The sequence below is a fragment of the Carassius auratus genome, unplaced genomic scaffold (genome assembly GCF_003368295.1).
Source record: "Carassius auratus strain Wakin unplaced genomic scaffold, ASM336829v1 scaf_tig00000254, whole genome shotgun sequence".
NCBI classification, from domain to species: Eukaryota; Metazoa; Chordata; class Actinopteri; order Cypriniformes; family Cyprinidae; genus Carassius; species Carassius auratus.
This window is the reverse complement of record NW_020523286.1, coordinates 1,738,840-1,757,577: the sequence shown is the minus strand read 5'-3', so window position 1 is coordinate 1,757,577 and position 18,738 is coordinate 1,738,840. Positions and strand designations below refer to the sequence as shown.

The 18,738-nt window shown below is 37.6% G+C and overlaps 2 protein-coding genes across 5 annotated transcripts in view; one reads left to right on the top strand and one right to left on the bottom strand.

Annotated features, from left to right (window-relative positions):
• The first annotated feature begins 2,143 nt into the window (after window positions 1-2,143).
• rnf223 (ring finger protein 223) lies at window positions 2,144-7,219 on the top strand. Its single transcript, XM_026241834.1, has 2 exons — window positions 2,144-2,550; window positions 5,174-7,219. The coding sequence occupies exon 2, from the start codon at window positions 5,218-5,220 to the stop codon at window positions 5,860-5,862; it is 645 nt and encodes a 214-aa protein (XP_026097619.1). The 5' UTR covers window positions 2,144-2,550; window positions 5,174-5,217; the 3' UTR covers window positions 5,863-7,219.
• ptpn11b (protein tyrosine phosphatase non-receptor type 11b) overlaps window positions 6,775-18,738 on the bottom strand; it is a 28,064-nt gene continuing 16,100 nt past the window's right edge. For 3 of the 4 annotated variants that reach the window (XM_026241832.1, XM_026241831.1, XM_026241833.1), the window contains exons 3-16: window positions 16,192-16,386; window positions 15,189-15,381; window positions 14,987-15,103; window positions 14,252-14,365; window positions 13,808-13,904; window positions 13,640-13,719; window positions 13,332-13,487; window positions 12,842-12,973; window positions 12,482-12,636; window positions 12,276-12,343; window positions 12,040-12,191; window positions 11,294-11,394; window positions 10,837-10,951; window positions 6,775-9,604 (exon numbers count right to left, since the gene is read on the bottom strand). In XM_026241832.1, the coding sequence (XP_026097617.1) occupies window positions 10,870-10,951; window positions 11,294-11,394; window positions 12,040-12,191; window positions 12,276-12,343; window positions 12,482-12,636; window positions 12,842-12,973; window positions 13,332-13,487; window positions 13,640-13,719; window positions 13,808-13,904; window positions 14,252-14,365; window positions 14,987-15,103; window positions 15,189-15,381; window positions 16,192-16,386 (1,642 nt within the window). In that variant the 3' untranslated portion in view covers window positions 6,775-9,604; window positions 10,837-10,869. Of the gene's footprint in view, window positions 9,605-10,836; window positions 10,952-11,159; window positions 11,199-11,293; window positions 11,395-12,039; window positions 12,192-12,275; window positions 12,344-12,481; window positions 12,637-12,841; window positions 12,974-13,331; window positions 13,488-13,639; window positions 13,720-13,807; window positions 13,905-14,251; window positions 14,366-14,986; window positions 15,104-15,188; window positions 15,382-16,191; window positions 16,387-18,738 lie in introns of all 4 variants that reach the window. The other variant, XR_003279627.1, reaches the window with a different exon arrangement.

The following is an 18,738-nucleotide window of genomic DNA, read 5'->3' as shown; positions in this document are numbered from 1 at the left end:
GGCCATGAGATACACCAGATATAGGCCAAAGTGCATATCACAATACATGATGATTTCTAGCTAGCATGTTATGATTTTTTTTTTAAACCTGACCTTGGCCTACTTTTTATGAAAGTGTTTTAATAACATCCAATTTAAACCCCATCTCTAGTAAATATCCCAGTGAGGCACTGGTCTGAGCTGATGATAAAAGCAGTTCCACCTGTCCTCTGCTGTCAGGAACTCAAGGGCATCTCAACGGAAATCTTAATGACGTCTATAATTATGTGGAGTTTCCGTTATAGTGTGGGGCAGGGTGACAGCCGTTTGTTTTATTGTTCCAGTAAAGACTCAGGCTAGAATCTGTTTCAGAAACATCATGCAAATGTCCACAAACACACACTCCCCCTCGACTCTGAAGTTGTCGATCCACATGCTGTTATTAGTTAGATTGGTTAGAACAAGTCCAAAGCAGAGTTTGTGTGGTTGACACATGCGGTCCATATAACATTTTCTCCATTATGAGATTGGCCTACTATATTATTATGTGGATCAGTGGATCACAAGACATGCCAAACATGCACCTTGGCTCTCACTCACTGAAACACATTTGGAGAACAGAGCTCTTAACTTTGGACCCCAAGGGAAATATTTCACAAGTGTAATTAATTTAGGTAATAAATTGTGAAATGAATGACTACAAGGAATGGATCATTTATCCTCATTAGTGAGAGAGTTTTTTTTTTTTTTGTTTCATTAAAAAAAAAAGTGCACTGAATGTTAACAGCAGCTGATTGCTATTTTCAGACTATTTTTAGATTCAGGTCCAGGCAACTGCATCATATCTCATCACCTGTATCATGTAATTAAATTTGGAGGCAAATACATAATGATTTTTGAAGGAGATGTAATAATTAAACACAGGATTGAATCCGAAACACCTTTAGATGGGTGGTTTCAGGTGACTGAAGATTTAAACAACAAGATGTTACTGCCAACAATTCTGAGAAATAAATGGATTTTCTTGCATTAGAGGGCGTTGATGTTCCTCACCACTGATTTGAAGTCAGCTACGGAGCCTTTATTTAGCTCCATCAGTGTTTCACAGGTAATTGGGCAAGCATTGTTGTGTGATCATGCGTCCATCAGAGAAGTATCGGTCATGCATTCTCCACATTCCTGCGGAATGTGATGCAGAGGAATGACAAGAGTCTGAAAGTGGAGGACTCGATATATTGGGGATTAGGTTATAATAGATGAACAGATTACCATCGGTTTGGCTCATTCTAAGTACTTTGTTGTCGTTGTCTGTTTACTTCCTATGGGTCGACTCACATGATAGTATGAACAGATAGTTGATGTATTGATTATTCTTTTGCTCTCTGTGCGTTTGGCTTGTTATTGACAGCTGTCTGGCTTCCGTAGGGTGTAAACTAAATGTTTTATTATGTGGCATGCCTGACTATGAACTCAACCTGCTCTTTTTGCCATAGTATTGCTCAATAACCAGTACAAGAGAGTCATCGGTGGCAAGTATTCCTAAATATTCTCATCTTATAAAGTCTTAAAGCCAGTTTAACTCATTTTAATGATGCTTTATTAATTTCTCAATTTCTTCCTTATAACAATGTAACCAAAACTGAAGTGGCAAATCACAGTAACAGTAAATGATACCTTGTGATTTTATGGTTGACATTGTTTGTTTATCTAATGCTAACCAGTAACACAACTCTCAAATAAAGAAGCACTAGCTCAGTTCATGAATACAATATCTTATAGAGGAGTTCATATAATAATTATCACGATAACCCACATATAAAAATGAGACAATGTTAGGATATAACCATTCATTTGTCAACCCTCGCTAAGGCTACAATCTTTCTTTTGCTGTTATATTAGCTTTCTCTGACTAGACCGACATTTAAAACTACTTACCAAATAGATTGATATATTTTACTGAGCAACCCGAGTTATAGATATGAAGACATGCCGGTTTACTAAAGATAAAATGCTAAATGAAAATGTAAAATGCTGAATTGTATCTAAGTTTTGGTATTTCTGAAATTCCTGGAAGTCTAATGATGATACAAACCAATCAGATTACATAAAAGTATGCAGCATGCTGGGAAATGATCGGTGGAAGACTGAACAACAGAGAAAGAAAAAAAGAGGATGTGCAGATGAACAGAATGAAAATGTTATACTATGAATATTCTTGCCTTCATCCCAACCCTCCGCCTCCCCCGTCTCTGGCACTCCCTCAAGGCCGTGTTATTGTTCCTGCCTATCAGTGTCATTTCCATAGTGAGTGCTGAAAGAGAGTGGATAGATTGAGGCAGGTGAGAGTGGACAGGAGACACTCAGAAGGAGCGCGGCAGGCACAGGCAGCCCACCTGCGTTCAGCTCCACTTTTAACAGACTCCTGAGAGGTGGACACTACATTATCAAGAGGATTGCTGACAGCTCCAGTTCTGATAATGCATTTGTGTCCTTAGGGAGGCGAAGTGATGAGAAGATAAAAGAGGGAACACTGGAACAGGGAGAAAACTAGAGCTCAAGTTATCAGAACAGGTAAGAACATGTGCAGTAGTTGTCGGCCACATGTGGCAGTTCTTCGGCTGATATACGGAAGGGCAGCCGTTTGGAAATAGAACTGAAGTGAAGAAAAACTGGATGGGTTACTCAATGCCCAAAGGGATGTTAACTTTAACTGCCTATTGTGTGATTCTAATCTTGTTTGAGAAGACGGGAGAATGATGTAGAGGAGGATTTACAATATTGGAGAGCGAAGTGAAGTTACTGCAAGTCAAAGTGGAGCACACAAATTGTTCTCAGAGTTCTGGCAGAGTGTACAATTCATAAAATGCATAACAATACAATAAAAAAATTTGATTATAAAACCAGACTAAAATAAAAAAAAGTTAGGGATCTGAAATTAAAAATAAATACAATAAAAAAAATCAAATAGCTTTAAATACAAGCGAATTTACGCATCTCAGTATTATAATGCACATTGCAGAAAATGGATATTCAATTAGATTTTTGCGAAAAACATCAGGTGTGAGTCTTAAACGTCTACCATTAAACTATTAGCATTTTTAAAGTGCATGAGCAATTGCATATCCAATGTAGACTAATAAATATATATATTAAAAGAAATTGACTGAGGACTAGTGTGGTAGCAATATATTGTGCACACTTAAATGTTTGCAGTGTTTAAGTGTTTAAAGTATAATGCATATATCAATAGATTAAAAATGCATTTCAAATGTTAAATTCTCAGGGTCATTTTCAGTACTGATGACAAAACAGACATGCAAATGAAATTAGAGAGACCAAAACCTAGGGGTCAACAGGGCTTCACTTAAACCGTTTATGACCTTTCCCAGACAAAAGCACATAGGCTGTGCATTAGCTTGCTAACTGCAGTTTTGTCCTTGGGCTTCCACCTAGACATTAAATCAAATTAAACCCCTCCCCATCTTCCCTAATGGCTCTTGTTATCAAACAGAGGGTCTGTAGATTTAAGAGTGCCATGTGAAAGTTCAATCATCAGGGCCTGCTGTGCAAGGGGAAGGAGAATCAGGTCAAGAACATTGTCAGCCCTTAGTTTGTTTTGCCTGGGGATCAACGGAGGCGGTTGAGTTAATGAATAACCATTAACTCGTGCACTAATGGTGGTCAAACAGTTTTGCGTTGAAGAGGAGATCATGAAAGGAGATAGACAGAAAGGACTCGGGCCGCAGGTGCTCTCGAGGCCATGGCTCGGAGTCTGGGGGGTTTTACACAGTGCTGAGAGACTGGCTGCCTGGGCACCGGCCTGTTGTCCAGGAATGCCAAAGCCAGACCAATATAATGGAGAACAAACAGGAGCATTGTGCAGTGCAGGGATGCAGAAAGAAACACACACACACACATACAAATAGGTCTGCCCTGCAGGGTTTGTGAACAGGCCATCTGCTCTCAACCAAACCCCCACCTGAACCTGTGCAGGCACAAAACCACTTGAAAGAGAGGCTGGATTGGAAGCACATATTATTTAGCTCAGGATGGGCTGTGTGAAATACTTCACTGTATTATACAATGTAGAGTCACCTTGTTGATAAAATTCTTCTTGGCTCCAAATGGCAAGACTAGTGGAGCGATGACTTTTAGAGAGCCTTAGTGTGCTGAAAGGGTTTTTGAAGGACAGTGGTGCTGACGTTGGCAGAAAAAGGACTACAAAGCAGTCTGTGTCTTACTAACATTGTAAGCACGGGTGTTTGACCTTTACTAAACTTCTGTACATCCCTAAAGTAGATTATAATAAGAAGCAAAAAGTTTTTACAGCTTAATGCCACAGAGCCTTACAAACATTTATTCTCTAGCAAAAAAAAAAAAAGAAAAAAAATAGAAAATGGCTATTGATAAGACACTTCTTTACTAAACCATTTTAAGAACTTTTTTATTATTTAGTTCTTCAGAAAAAATATCTATGTACTGCTGTTTTAAAAAGCTAAAAAAAATTATAAATAAAAAAAAATCTGAGGAACCAATAATGCAACATTAAAAAACACTCTTGATCTCTAAAGAACCACATTGCAAATCAAGAACCCTATACACTCTTGAAAAAAAAAAGGTTCCAAGGTTTTTAAAGTTTTTTCTCATCTTAAGAAAACACCAGTATATTTAGAAACCAGTATATTGGTCTGAAAAGCTTTTAGGAACTAAACTCCAAAGAACAGAATAGCAATAATAATAATAATAACAATAAAACTGATTAAAAGGTTACAAAAACCATTTATTCACCTTTATATTTAAGAGGGTATGGTCTAAAGCAAGGAAATGCAGCAGGGCAAATGGTGTGAAACAAATCAACACAATACAATTTGTAACAGTGAATATACACTGTAACAAGTTTCCGTGTCGAACCGATGACCAACTCAAAGTCCCAGTTAGTTTTTTTTTTTTTAAAGGGCATCATACAAAGGCATGATGAATAATCCATCTTTCTTGCTTGGACTTGTTCTGTGGCCCATTTCTGTTTGCACTGTAATGTCCATACAAATGTGTATTCTCAGTGCGGTCCGCATGCAAACAATCATAAATCCCCTGGCAGTAAATGTGTGCTTCATAAGCTGTGCCCTAGTTTTGCATTAGAGCCTATGGAATTAATCTAGGAGCAATTTTGAGATGTTTGTCTTGCTTGTTCCAGTGAATCCACAAGAGGAAGAGCGTGGAAGGCCATATTCCTGGGAAATGGAGCCGAGCCATGTGTTGTGGCACACCCAGGTGGTCCCACTAGAAACAGACCTGGACAGGGTGAGCTCTCATCCCGAGTGCTCCATCTGCTTCAACACCTACGACAACGTCTTCAAAACGCCAAAACAGTTGGACTGCACTCACACCTTCTGCCTCGAGTGTCTCTCCCGCATTATGACCACCTCCATGGACCCCCAAAACTCTAAAATCTCCTGCCCCTTCTGCCGCCAGCCCACTACCATCCCAAAAAGGGGGCCTCCGGCTTTGACCACCAGCCAGGAGGTGCTGTGTCGCCTGCCCGTCCACCAGCAGCAAGAGGAGCCTGTGTGGCTGGATGGGGATAGACTGTGCTACCAACAACCAATAGGTGTTCCAGGCGTGCCAGCATTCTGCATCTGTGTCGATATTGGGGCCAGTGGACAAAGCGCCATCTCTTCTTCCCAAACTCGACCGCGACTTGGGCTTCTGGAACGGCTGATGGATTGGAAGCGTTTGCTTCTCTTTATATTCCTCATGATGCTGCTGCTGGGGATCGTTCTGTGGCCCCTGCAGTGCATCGTCACGACGGGCTCCATGCGTTGTGCGCCCCAGAACTTGCAGATATCTACTACCACACCTTCTTCTACTACAGTCAATGTATAAGTCAGACAGACACGTCTAGATGGATATTGGACTTGCTAAATCAAGATGACTGGTGTCAGTTTACATCCATACCTTTGTGCAAAGCCTGCTGGGTGCTAAAGGACTAAAGGCAAGCATGCAGATGGACTGTGGTGAAGACCGAAGAACTGTTATTGGGATCATGTGAAGGAGCGTGACAAAACTGATCGATGATCAACATTGATCAAAACAAATCTTTACAAAACAAAAGCAAAACCGATACAAAGTGCAGACACATTAGGGAAGTTCTGGTGCAGATTTGCAGTCGGTAGTGTAATGATGTCATTGAAAGTAACTTGTAAATTTGTCCTAATGAAATGATTGGACTTTGCCCATGAGAAACAGTAAATGTGGCCGCAACTCCATCCAATTTACTTGTACATTGATGTATATATTTTATCTGATTGTATTACATTTCATGAAGAGTATCCTGTTTACAAAAAATAAATCATCGTTGCTGTGAACCGCATGAGGAAGTTCAAGGAATGGTGTCATGAAATATTTTTCAGTTTTAATAGGTGCAATATTCATGATATTGCTGATAACTCAGACAAAGGGAAGGAAAAGCAAACAGGTTCACGTGGCCCTAATTTATCACTTCCTGCTCTGGGACGGTTAAACGGACACGCCTCAAAGAATAACCGCCTGAAACCTAAACCCTGCGGCGACGAGTGCTCTGAAAACACTCACACCAATGTAAACTCCTGCACTGTGTGTGTTTCTTAGGGATGCATTATCAGTTTCCTACTTCCAGGTGTATTTATAAAAAAAATAAATAAAAAAAAAACATGTTATTAAAGCCTAAAGAGATAAGGAATTGATAAAGAGGGAATGAAGTAAAAAAAATAAAATGTTTGTTTGGAGCAAGGTGAAATGAGTCAAAGACAATTAGTAGAAAGTTCCCAGTGTATACTTTATTATGCAGTAACTAGTCCTGTATTGTTATTTGAGATGCAAGTCTTAACATCAGCTTTATCTTTCAGGGCAAAAGGCATTTGAGGCAGAACCAGTGCAATAGGGAACACAGTCTTTATCACACAAGGACAATCAGCACGACACAACTCAGATCAAACCGACTGATCACCAACTGAGATTATAAAAGCCCATCAATACAGTATTCAAGTAAATTTAAAAAGAAGACTTGAAAACTGTGATAATGCAAGCAGATAGCTTTATAACTGTTGATATTTTGTATAATAGTAGAAGTAATAATAATAATAAAACATTTTAACATCGTCAAATGCTAAACGGCTGTGAATATTTCCATCAATGTATTAACGAACAAATGAAATGTACAGTTTGCAACAAATCAACAACTGACCCAATAAAAAAAAAAAAAGAAATAACTGATCTATAACGCAAAACACCACACTGATGGCAAATCAACAAAAAATATCCATTATATATATACCTCCAAACAAAAGGACATTCTGACAGCCATAGACACTATACCTTGCAGCAGTTCAAATTGAATTTCAAGTCTTAATATGCCATTCGATTTTTGACCTATTTTTACAGAGGTAAAAATAAAACCAATTTAAACAGCAGACAAACAGCTTTCAGATGCCAGTAGTACATTAATGTCACATGATCAGGTACATAAATCCCAAATTCATTCAATCAGCCAGTCAGTCATTCCAAGGACAATGATTATCATATGCAGTGACATAGCTTTTACTTCATGGACGGTCTGGCAAACTGGTTCTCTAGTATAAAACCCAAACATCTCATCCATTCAAGTGCAAAAAAAGCAGACCCAGGCCTCCCTCTGAACATGTACGGTAGCCCTTCAGATCGTGACATCACAGATCCCCTCATGTGGCCGAAACTAACACCACATTCACAGTCAGAGGCTGATTAATCACATACTGTACATTATGCCCTGCTTTATCTAAGCCAAGATGTACACTACTTTTATGTTTTCGGTCTGTAAGATTTTTTTACGCTTTTTCACCAAGGCTGAATATTTGACCAGACATACTGTAGGCTGCATATATGACCTCCTTCATGTAATTGCACAGCAGCCATTACTTCAGTCTTCAGTATCACATGATGCTTCAGAAAACATTCCAGGCTGCTCAAGAAATTTTTTAATCATCACATAATGTTAAAAAAGTTTGTGCTCCTTAATTTTTTGTGGAAAACCTGATTCATTTTTCAGCATAACAGCATTTAAAATAGAAAACTTTTCAAATAAACATCTTATTATCACTTTTGATAAATGAATGCAACCCTGGTGAATAAAAGTATTAATTTCTTAACCAAAAAATAAACCCTTTCTGACCTGGTAGTGTACGTATAACATCTTATGACATCACTGCTGACCTCACCTAATAATAGCTATGTGTGGATTACGGCCATGTTTTAAATTACTTTTTTCGCCCTAAACAAATCTATTTCTTTAATCTTAGCAGTGGGCCATCTGGCCTGTCTCCGTTTTAGCTAAAGTCTCCAGCGAAATGCCACTCATGTCCACAGCTCGCTCGACATCCTGACGTATCCCTTCCATTGTAGATGTTCAATAACACCAAGTTTTTCAATTGACGTTTTTCATTCGAAGGCCTCGGTGCAATCACAACCCGCTATTGACGTAAAGAGCTTTATCGGGCTATTTATAACACAGCAATAAACACATACCCTGTTTATATGTGATAAAAGAGCTTAATGTGTCTTTTAGGTGAAAAATGTGGAATAATATAGTCAAAAATGCATTATACCAAAAAAATGCCAGGCCTAGATTTCATAAACACATTCACAAATATCCCACGATAAAATAGCACTAAAGGAATCATAGTTGCAAACAAAACGACTAGTAACAAACAAACAAAACCCTATCTTATAAAGGCTAACCTGATGCTTTCAGAACAATAAAGCCTATAGCCATACAAGGGAGGAGCCCGCTGATGAAGAGGCAGCCTGATTGGTTGATAAGCCTTTGATTGACAGTAGCACTTGACTTCCTCCAACAGTTCATTTGCCTGGAGGCAATGCTCAATAAAAAAAAGCATCAAAGCAGAAGCTCTTATGAATATGATGCACAGGCTGCTAATTGGCACATACTGTATAGATTCTACCACACTGTACCAAAACAGCCCATTTAAAACACCTACTTACATAAGGTATCCAAATCATTGGTCGAACTTTGACCAATCACCTCCCATGTGCTCTGAAAAGAAAAGAGGGGATCCTTGAGGCAGGACGGTGTAACTTTCTTCTTCTTATAACACCGTGCCACGAGCATCACTCAGCAGAGCGCAAATAACCACTGCTTGTGAGATACATATCAAAGGTCTTTGGTTACAGTAGACGACATCCAGTAGACAAAGCAAGGTCTGGAAACAGCCATAGACAGCATGGAAAGAGCGCAGCTTCATCCAAAGTTACGTCACTGAGTGTAAATATTCATATTTCATATATATTTCACACATGTACAAACCATCATGTAGCTTAGTGCAGTGTAGAGAGGCTTGTTAGACTAGAAGTGGGGAGAAAGCACCAAGTCACGCGTCCTTTGCGAGAACAATTTCGGCTGCTGTCGAGGCACTTGGTTTTGGAGTGTGAGTTTCTCAGACGTAGTCAGTCAGGAAATGAAGAGAGCTGTTGGAGATTTCGGTGGATTCTCTAGCTGAGCGGCTGGGGGCTTCGTCTCAGCGTAGGTGCTGCTGGTGCCCCCCCACTCCCCAGTGCTGTAATCAGGTGCTTCTACACAGTACCTCTGCTGGAACTGCAAAGGGAAGAACGAGAACATTTAGAGATGCATTCTTTAAATAAGGGGTTCCACTTTTACTCATATGTCTTGGTTCTTTTGCAAATGGTCAAATCTGATGCATTGGTTCAGGCAGTGGAGTCATTATCTGGTGTATCTTCTGTACACTGGTTGTTATAGTTAATGATGTAGACGTCAGCAAGATGGCAAATGACTTTTCTTTTTTTTTTTTACAAAGGCTGATTGCCAAGTTGTCAGTATGGAAAGAGGAGAAAGATCGGACCACTTTATGGACAAGTGAGTGTTTTAGATATGACTATGTAGATATGACTTTACTATTCAGTCCATAACTAACTCATTTTTTTTCATTCTGTGCCTACATTTGGATTTTTGCTGTCAGCGTAAACAAAGCCATAGATAACATAAATATTATGAATAGTTCCTAATCCTGTGAATTGTGGGACCAAAGTAAAAATCTATTTAAAAAAAAGGTACTTATTTAAATACCCAACAGTCATCAGTCACAAAAAAGTAATGGCTGCATTTATTTGATTAAAAATACAGCAAAAAGAGTAATAATGTGAAAAATTATTACAATTTAAAATAACACATTTAATATATATTTTAAAATGTCATAAATTCCTGTGTTGGCAATTCTGCAATTTTCAGCATCATTACTCCGGTTTTCAGTGACACATGATCATTCAGAAATCCTTAAAATATGCCGATTTAGTGCTCAAGAAATATTTATTATTATAAGGATTTGTTTGATGAATAGAAATGTCAAAATAAAAATTATATAATTTTATTTAAAACAAACAAACAAAAAAAGAATGAAAACATGAAGAAAAAAAACAAAATTATTATTATTTGAATTTATATTATTATAATTTACAATTGTTTTACTATATTATTATATAGATTGTATTTGATCTATTACTTTGTTTATAAAAGCATGCTAACCTTTGAAAACATCGATAGTTTTGCATATTCTTTGAAGTATGGTGTTATTTTCAAGGCCATTTGGTAAACAGTGCTGTTCTGTAAAATTATACTTTTTCTGATGGTGGGCTGCAACAAAGACACAACTCTCACCCCCATCTGTTCCTTACTGTCTTTCTCCTACTCATTCTGTTTGTGTCTTTCTACTCCAACAGCCTTGATGCAGGTGTGTGTGTGTGTGTGTGTGTGCACATAAGCATGGCTGCAGCAATGTGTAACACTGTGAGAGCGAGGGTGGAAAAACATACTCCCAGAGTCCCTGAGAAAGCAGCCCACACGGCTTATCTCCTGGTATTGCTGCTGGTGGAGCCCTTTGGATTTTTGATGTTCAAATTCTCATAAACACCAGAGTCATCGTTCATTCTGTGGAAGAGTTAATAAACAGGAATGGAAATACTATTCGAATCCATTCGATTAGGATGCTACAAAATCGAAACTGACACAGTTAAATACAAACATATACGTAGTATGTCTTGATATGAAGTTGCATATTTTGTTTATTTTATTTAACCTAACTCACAACAGCGTCAGAATCCTTTTGACGGAAAATGATTCACTTAGCAATAAATACCTTTAGAATTGAGGAAGTGTAGGAGATAGTAGAGTTAACCTAAAGAAACTCAGTTAATGTTTTCCTGTAACAAAACTGTGTGGGCCATTTTTCAAAGTGTGTGTTAGGGTGCAACACAGGAAACCAGCACTTACACAGATGAAGAGCGAGACGAGCTCATGTTCGGCTTGGCTCTGGCATTTGACATCTGTGGGTACTTGATGTTAGAGTACTCTCTCTCCTTTGTTTTATTCCTCTGCAAAAAAAAATAAATAATAATATTATAAATATATAAAATATAAACTAATGCATTTAAATTACTTAATACTTAACCTTCTATTCAACAAAAAGTCCTACAATTTTTTAATGCTTTCCACAAAAAAATAAAGCAGCTACCAATTCACCAATGATAATAATAAGAAATGTTGTTGATTTGCACCAAATCAGCATATTAGAATGATTTCTGAAGGATCATATGGCACTAAAGACGCTAAAAATTCAGCGTTGCCATCACATAAATAAATTCCATTTCAAAATATATTCAAATACAACATTTTTATTTTAAACTGCACCAATATTTCACAGTATTACTGTATTTTTTTTATAAATAAATGCAGATTGGTGGGCATAAGAGATTTAAAAAGTCTTACTGACCCATAAATCTTGAATGGTGGTGTATACGCTTACTTTATCTATCAAACAGCAATGGAGAAATCTTAATTTTAAGCAGAAGTTGCACAAAAAAGTTTTAATGTTTTCTCAAACTCTTCGTATACATTAAGTAATATACTTTGACAGTCCTAAAAAATAAGTGAGAGCCGAATCCAAAAGAAGCCTTGAGATTTCATTCCGTCAGTGAATTTGTCACATTATTATCAGGTGAAATGAAGTGTGTAAGCACCTGCTCCTCTTCCAGTCTCTTCTGAGCCGTGTCAATGTATTGCTGAACAGCCATGTAGATGAACTTGTACTGGGCCTCGGTCTGAACCATCCCGGATCGTTGCTGGCGGACTCTCTGGATGGTCTTTGGGATGTCGATGTCACAATCCAACCCTTAGAGAGTCAGTAAAGTTGTGTTATTTTTTATCATTAAGGCATGACATTCATAACAGAGATAATTTCGTATAAAACAGTTACCTTGTCTGTTTATGATGTCGATAAGGATGTCAATCACAATAATTGTGCCTGTTCTTCCAATCCCTGCACTGGAATGACAAATGGAAATTATGGGGGGAAATGTTATATTTTTAAACAACTATGTTGATCTTATATAATCCACTCAGTTAAGCGATTCTTTATCAGTATGGCACTCTCAAAACCACACTGTGTGAGGTGTGCTATACCTGCAGTGAACAACTATCGGTCCACTCTCTGGAATAGCGCTCTGGGTTCTGTTGACTTGCTCCAGGAAGCTCAAGACTCCTCCAGGTTCATTGGGAACACCGTGATCGGGCCAGCTCAGGTACTGATAGTGCCAGATACACCTCGGAGACTCTCTCTTTATTACAGATGAAAAATAAAACTCATTAGATTAAACGAAATTAAGAAAAAAGACTGCATCTTAACTGCATTTGTACACAAATGTACCGCAACACGTCACTAAAGTGATGTAGAAGGTTCTCTGCTACTATAAACAAAAAGGTCAAAGGTCATGACTTCCCTCCAGTACCGCCATCTCAACTGTCACAAGTGTGTGATCTTACCCTGTCTAGACTCGTGACTTCAAGCTCTCGCCGTATGTAGTCCTGAGCTGTGTGTTCCTCAATGTTCTTCACACACACCTTCCCAAACTCCTTTGTTGAATTTAAGTCCGGCCAGTACCGCACACACTTATTCTACAGAAATAAATTTACGTTTTTAGTCCCCCTCCCGAAAAATTATGTTGTACATTTAGTTAAATAGTGGTGTTCTGAATTTAAATATTTTGTTGTTATTTTAAAATGGAGTACTTCTCAAATTAAGCATTGATGCGTATATACATTTTTATTACATTTATGTTTCACCAGTTTTATTTTAAATAATTAATAAAGCAAAAATGTTACATGAACAAATTAAGACAATATAATAATAAATTTTTTTTTTTTGCATTTCGCAATATATGCGCTGTGCGTTTTTTGATCTTGTGAATTGAATCTTATAACCGACAAATCTACAAAAATAAATAAAATAGTTTCATCCAGTGCTGGACCTCACCCGTCCTCTCTCCATCTCCTTGGTTGTCATCACAATAACATGAGTGTTTTCCTGGTACACCATTTTCCAGAAGTCTAGGACGGTGTTCTGAAGGCAACCCTGAGTGGCGATGAACACTTTACCTTCATCCATATGGCGACCTTCTTCATTCATGCTCTAAATGAAAAAAAACAACAACGATAAAGATGATGCTCAGGATTATAGAGAACATGCAGTGTGTACAATTTTTGATCACAGTTCCAGTAACCCAGCAAAAGCTGGACATTTAGATTGACATGTAAGTATTACGAGCGAAGAGAGGGGATTACTCGGATATAGTTAGCATTGATGTAATCGGAGCCTGGCACGTCAGCATCCGCCTCCTTGATTTGCACTCGAGTGGTGTCAACTGTTACAGAGAAAAATGATGATCAAAGCAGATCAGCTGCCATTATTAAACCTAAAAAAAATAATGTACAGAAAAGATAGTTTCTCACATGGTAGAATGTTCTTATATCTGTTCTTGTTTTTATTTTCTGGTCTCTGCCCCTCTTTCCTGGGGTAAAGGAGTTTACATTCTTGCTGCTGTAAAACCTACAGAACCACGAGGGACAAGATAAAGCAAGTAAGAGTGGAATATGGTTCCATGTATCAAGTAATGAACCCTGGAAAGTATCCATTCTAAGTTTGCTGTGTAATGAGATGTTGTGTTAAGTCAGCACCCCCTGCAGGAATGTCCCATTAATCTGGACAGTTACCGCCAAACAGGAACTGCAGTTTAAGAGGTCAGTGAGCAGATTCTTTTTATAAACAACTCTCATATCATACGCTCCTCTGAGGTTTAATGAGTGTACTGCAGCGGAAAGAAAACCTGGACTGAATCATCACGTCCCATGATGAACAGAAAATATGAGTAGAAGAATGAATATGGACAGAAATACCTCAAATTCTTCCCAGAAGCCTTGCTTGGGTTTCTCTGAGTTGTCCGCCACTTTATTTAATTCTCGTACCCTGTTTTCAATGTTTGCTGCATTTATCCTTGTGGCATTGAAAGGCTTGTACATATAGAAAGAAATATAAAAACAACAAGAAAATGTAAAAAGGAACTCATAATTGTAATTATGTAATTATGAGGGATACAAGACTGCCACTGAATTAAAAGGATTAAAGCAAAAAACACTTCAAGCTGAAAATTTAAAACAAAATATTTATACTGAAATGTTATTTGTTAGGTTTAAAAACAAAAAAACTATGCAATAAATATTTACACTTTTCAAAAATGTTGTTTTTTGATGTTTTGACAGAATTCTCTTGTGCTCACCAAGGTTGGATTTATTTGTTATTATATAGTGAAATATTACCATTTAAAATAACTGTTTTCTATTTTAATAAATTCATATAATATTTTAATGTCTTCAGATTAATATTATCTTTCAGAAATCATTCTAATATGCTGCTCAAAAAATATTTATCAGTGTTGAAAACAGTTGTGCCGGTTAATATTTTTTATAAAAACCATGTTTTTTTTCCAAGACTTTTTGATGAATAGAAAGTTAGACAATAAATAACTAATAAGCATACTGACCCCAAGTATTATGTTATGTACTTGTTTTTTGCATTCGTAATTCACTGTTTGTGTGGAAAATATATATTCCCTTTAGGCTTGATTTACTCACCTGTTTAAGGTGTACAACAATTCCACTCTTCTCGACCATGGGGTTTTTCTTATAATGCTCTACTAAATCTGCCAAAGTGTCAAACCTCTCCCCTCCTCCTACATCATATTTTCCATCCTGGTGAAACAGATCAGAAATGTCTCAATAGAAAGGCTGAGCTGTCTTTTCTTGAGAAACTGCTGAAGTTTTATTCCATATTTACCTGATAACGGATCATGACATGGGTAACTTTAGTCTTGCGGTCTAAATTTTCATGCTTTTCTTCATTAGTGAGGACAGAAAGCACAAAGTCTCCTGGTTTACTTTGGCTTTCTCTCACCAGGAAGCTGCCGGATTTACCTTTCTCCGTCAGGAGCTTTTCAGCATCTCTCCCTGAGAGATGTCCATGATACCACCTGAGAACAGGTAAAACACAACGAGGCACAAACATTAAGATGATTCTTTCTTGTAATGGCAAATCTGAATTGTCAGCAGCCACTACTCCAGTCTTCAGTGGCACATGATCGTTCAGAAATCATGAATAAATGATGTGTTTTGAAAACTACATTTAAAAACTCAAGAATCATAATCTCTGCATCTGAACACATATGTTTCCTGCAATGTTTCATATGCAAATCTTATCGTAATGCAAGTGCCCCCACACATGCGCACGTTTTTTACTTGCAATGCACATTTCCTACTTTCACTATAGAAACTATAGTGTAACCTATAGTTTGTGGTCAGAAAATAGGCGGGGGTGTTCGTAGAGACCTTGCAAATGTAAAGACGACTTGAGCTGTCATGAAATGAGGATATGTGTGGGAGGCACTCGCTCATAAACTGGAAAAACCACAAAAACGAACCACATATCATCTTTGAATGTAAATACAATGTTTTTCAATGAAATATTTTACTTCGATTTCACAACCTAGAGGACGTTGCACCATATAAACACCAAACCCAAATATGTTGAGGTGAAGGAAGTTACAAAGTTCACTAAAATGAGACTGGACCTCTTAAGCATACACATCAGACACAAACAGAATCAAGTAAGGACCTGTTCCACAGCACTAAACAAACTGTTAGTCATGAAATCAGTCTAGCTGTGCCATCAGTCTGCTACTCTTCCTTTCTAACGATCAGCCCTCTGCAGGGTTTGAACACTAGGGGGCAGGATTTCGTCTGTCCACACTGATGTGCTCCGGGTGGATCCGGAGCTACTGTACCTCTCAGACGTGGGGTCTTTGCAGTTGAGGGGGTATTTCAGCTCGATAACATCTCCATTGCGTTCCCGCAGGAGGTCGTGCTGCTCGGTGTAGTACTGGACCAATTCAGCCAGCGTGGCGAACTTCTCCCCTCCGTACAGGTCATAATAGTCCCCTGAGTTCTGGATTTTAATATGGGTGACCTCATCGTTCCTCCTGCCCAGAACAAACAGATGGGACACAACAGGGAAAATGCAGGAAGGGAGGACATGAGGGATGACAGACAGGACGACAGACAGGAAAAGATGGAAAAGAGAGATAACAGTTAGGAGGTTGGCATTAAAAACTCCCGCTTTAAACCAGGGCAAATGCTGAGGGAAATATCCAACAATGGTGGAGTTTTAGCAGACATAAATGAGGTTTTAATAAAATAGTGACTAATAACAGCATCTATTATAACTGACTTTATAGCCATCATAAAATGAAATTTTGTAATATAGCTGTAATAGCTGTAAAATATGCAGCTGTTATTGCAAATACATTTTTGTAAAGTGTTTTAGTTTTATTATTATTATCATTATTTTTTAACTACAACAATGTGTAATTATTTAAAAAAAAACACTTTTTGAGCATTTTGTCTTGTGGTATATACTGTGCAGGTTCTCTGTCTCTTTTAACTTTTGTTTGGTTGACAAAATGTTAAAATAATTAACCACAATTAATCTCATGATCTTTTGCAGTGAATATCATATTCATTTCCTTTTAAATGAAAAATACAAGTTAATGGGAACACAGTTATGGTTTGGCGTTGATGGATCTTTGCAAAAACTGATATTAAGAAATAAAACCAAATAAAAAAAATGTTTTTATTAATCAGACAGTAAAGATGCCCAATTTACATTTGAGAAAAATGCTAAGACACTGAGATTGAAGATATTCTTATCTGCTTAGACAAATGAACTTAGATAATTGGCGAGGGGGAAAAAAGTTAAAAAGGAAAAAACAAAGTGTTTTGGAGCAACCAAAATTATAAACACAATAGACTTGATGGAAAATGACTGTCAGTAGACTTCAGGTATGCTATCATCAAAACTGTCAAAAACTGCACTGCAGCTTTAAACGGCAGCATATGGAAAAAGTAGAAAAGAACACCTGCATAGATATAATTAGCTGTGCTCAGGCACAAAACCACAACTTAACGCTTTGTGAGCACATCATACCTACAGCAATCAAGCTCTCTCTTACACACACACACACACACATATACACATAAAACTACAGAAAAACAAAATCAAGCTAAAAAACAGCAACCGATCTAATATGAGACCGTGATTCCTCTCCCATTTAATTTCTCTGGCTTTCTCTAGGAATTCATCGCTCTATCCATCACGGGCCTGGCTCATGAAATTGCACTCTCCACTGTGTAATTGCATTATGGAGGTAACAGAGGAGGCAGAGCAGTGCGGAGCTAATGGCTGCTGACTGCAGCAGATGAGCGGCTCTGTGCTCTGGGTCCGCTCGGGCTACTAATGCAATCACACACACACATTTGTCTACATCAATATCAGAATAAAGTCATACTGTACACTTCGGTTGTTTTTCATAATAATAATGATAATAAATCTACGAATACAAAATAAATTAAAATGAAATTAAATTATATAATATTTAAAAAACTGGAAAACTATATTTAAATTAAGTTTACAAATATGTACATCAAATATGAAAGGAAATAAAAATATATTTTTTTAAATATAAAATTCAGACAATTACTTAGAAAAATATTTTATGAGTCATTTTTACAATTGAGACATCTCTGGACAATTGTGGAGACAACTGAACTCCTTTCTGAATTTGATAGATATCAAATATGCAAATCAGGAAACACAACTTTCTTTCTTATTTGGTGCTGCATAACGCAGGTGCAATAATTACAATATAGTCAATGTAACTGCCAACTTGCTGTTCTTCTGGTATTTTTATAAAAGGCTGATAGCACCCTGTCAGATTCCTTCAAGTCAGATGTAAATGTTGGGAATGTGTGAATATGATTGAGTCATTTGCACGAGGCTGTAACATGTTCAGAGTCAGAGTACAATGACTGAGCTCTGGCTACAGTCAGATTCAAGGACGCCTGCTGACTAATTTTATCTTCGAGCATGAGTCCATCATTGATTTTCCTGCTAAAAAGCCAGCCTCTGCAGAAACCAAGAGAGAAACACAATGCAGCTATTGAGCTCCTCTTCATGTCCACGCTTAAAGGTGCAGTCTGTCACAGTAAAATCACTAGAGCAACAAATGCTTACGAATGAAGAACATGATTGTGTCTATGATGATTCTTCTTCGTTAGAGAAACTCAAAGACGAATTCGGCATTGGTGTTAAGCTATTTTTCTACCATAGAAACATGCCCTTCCATAACACAATCAAGTGTTGCACACAGGGCCCAAAAATAACACTTACCAATTGCCAAATGAAAGTAAAATTGAATGAAATGAGTGTCTCATATTTTTGTTCTCCAGAACTACTACTTGTGGCGGCACATATGTGGACAATTTTTCACATTAGG

What these genes read in the sequence shown, in the direction of transcription:
- rnf223 (XM_026241834.1), top strand. Translation starts at nt 5,218, where the DNA reads ATGGAGCCGAGCCATGTGTTGTGGCACACCCAGGTGGTCCCACTAGAA.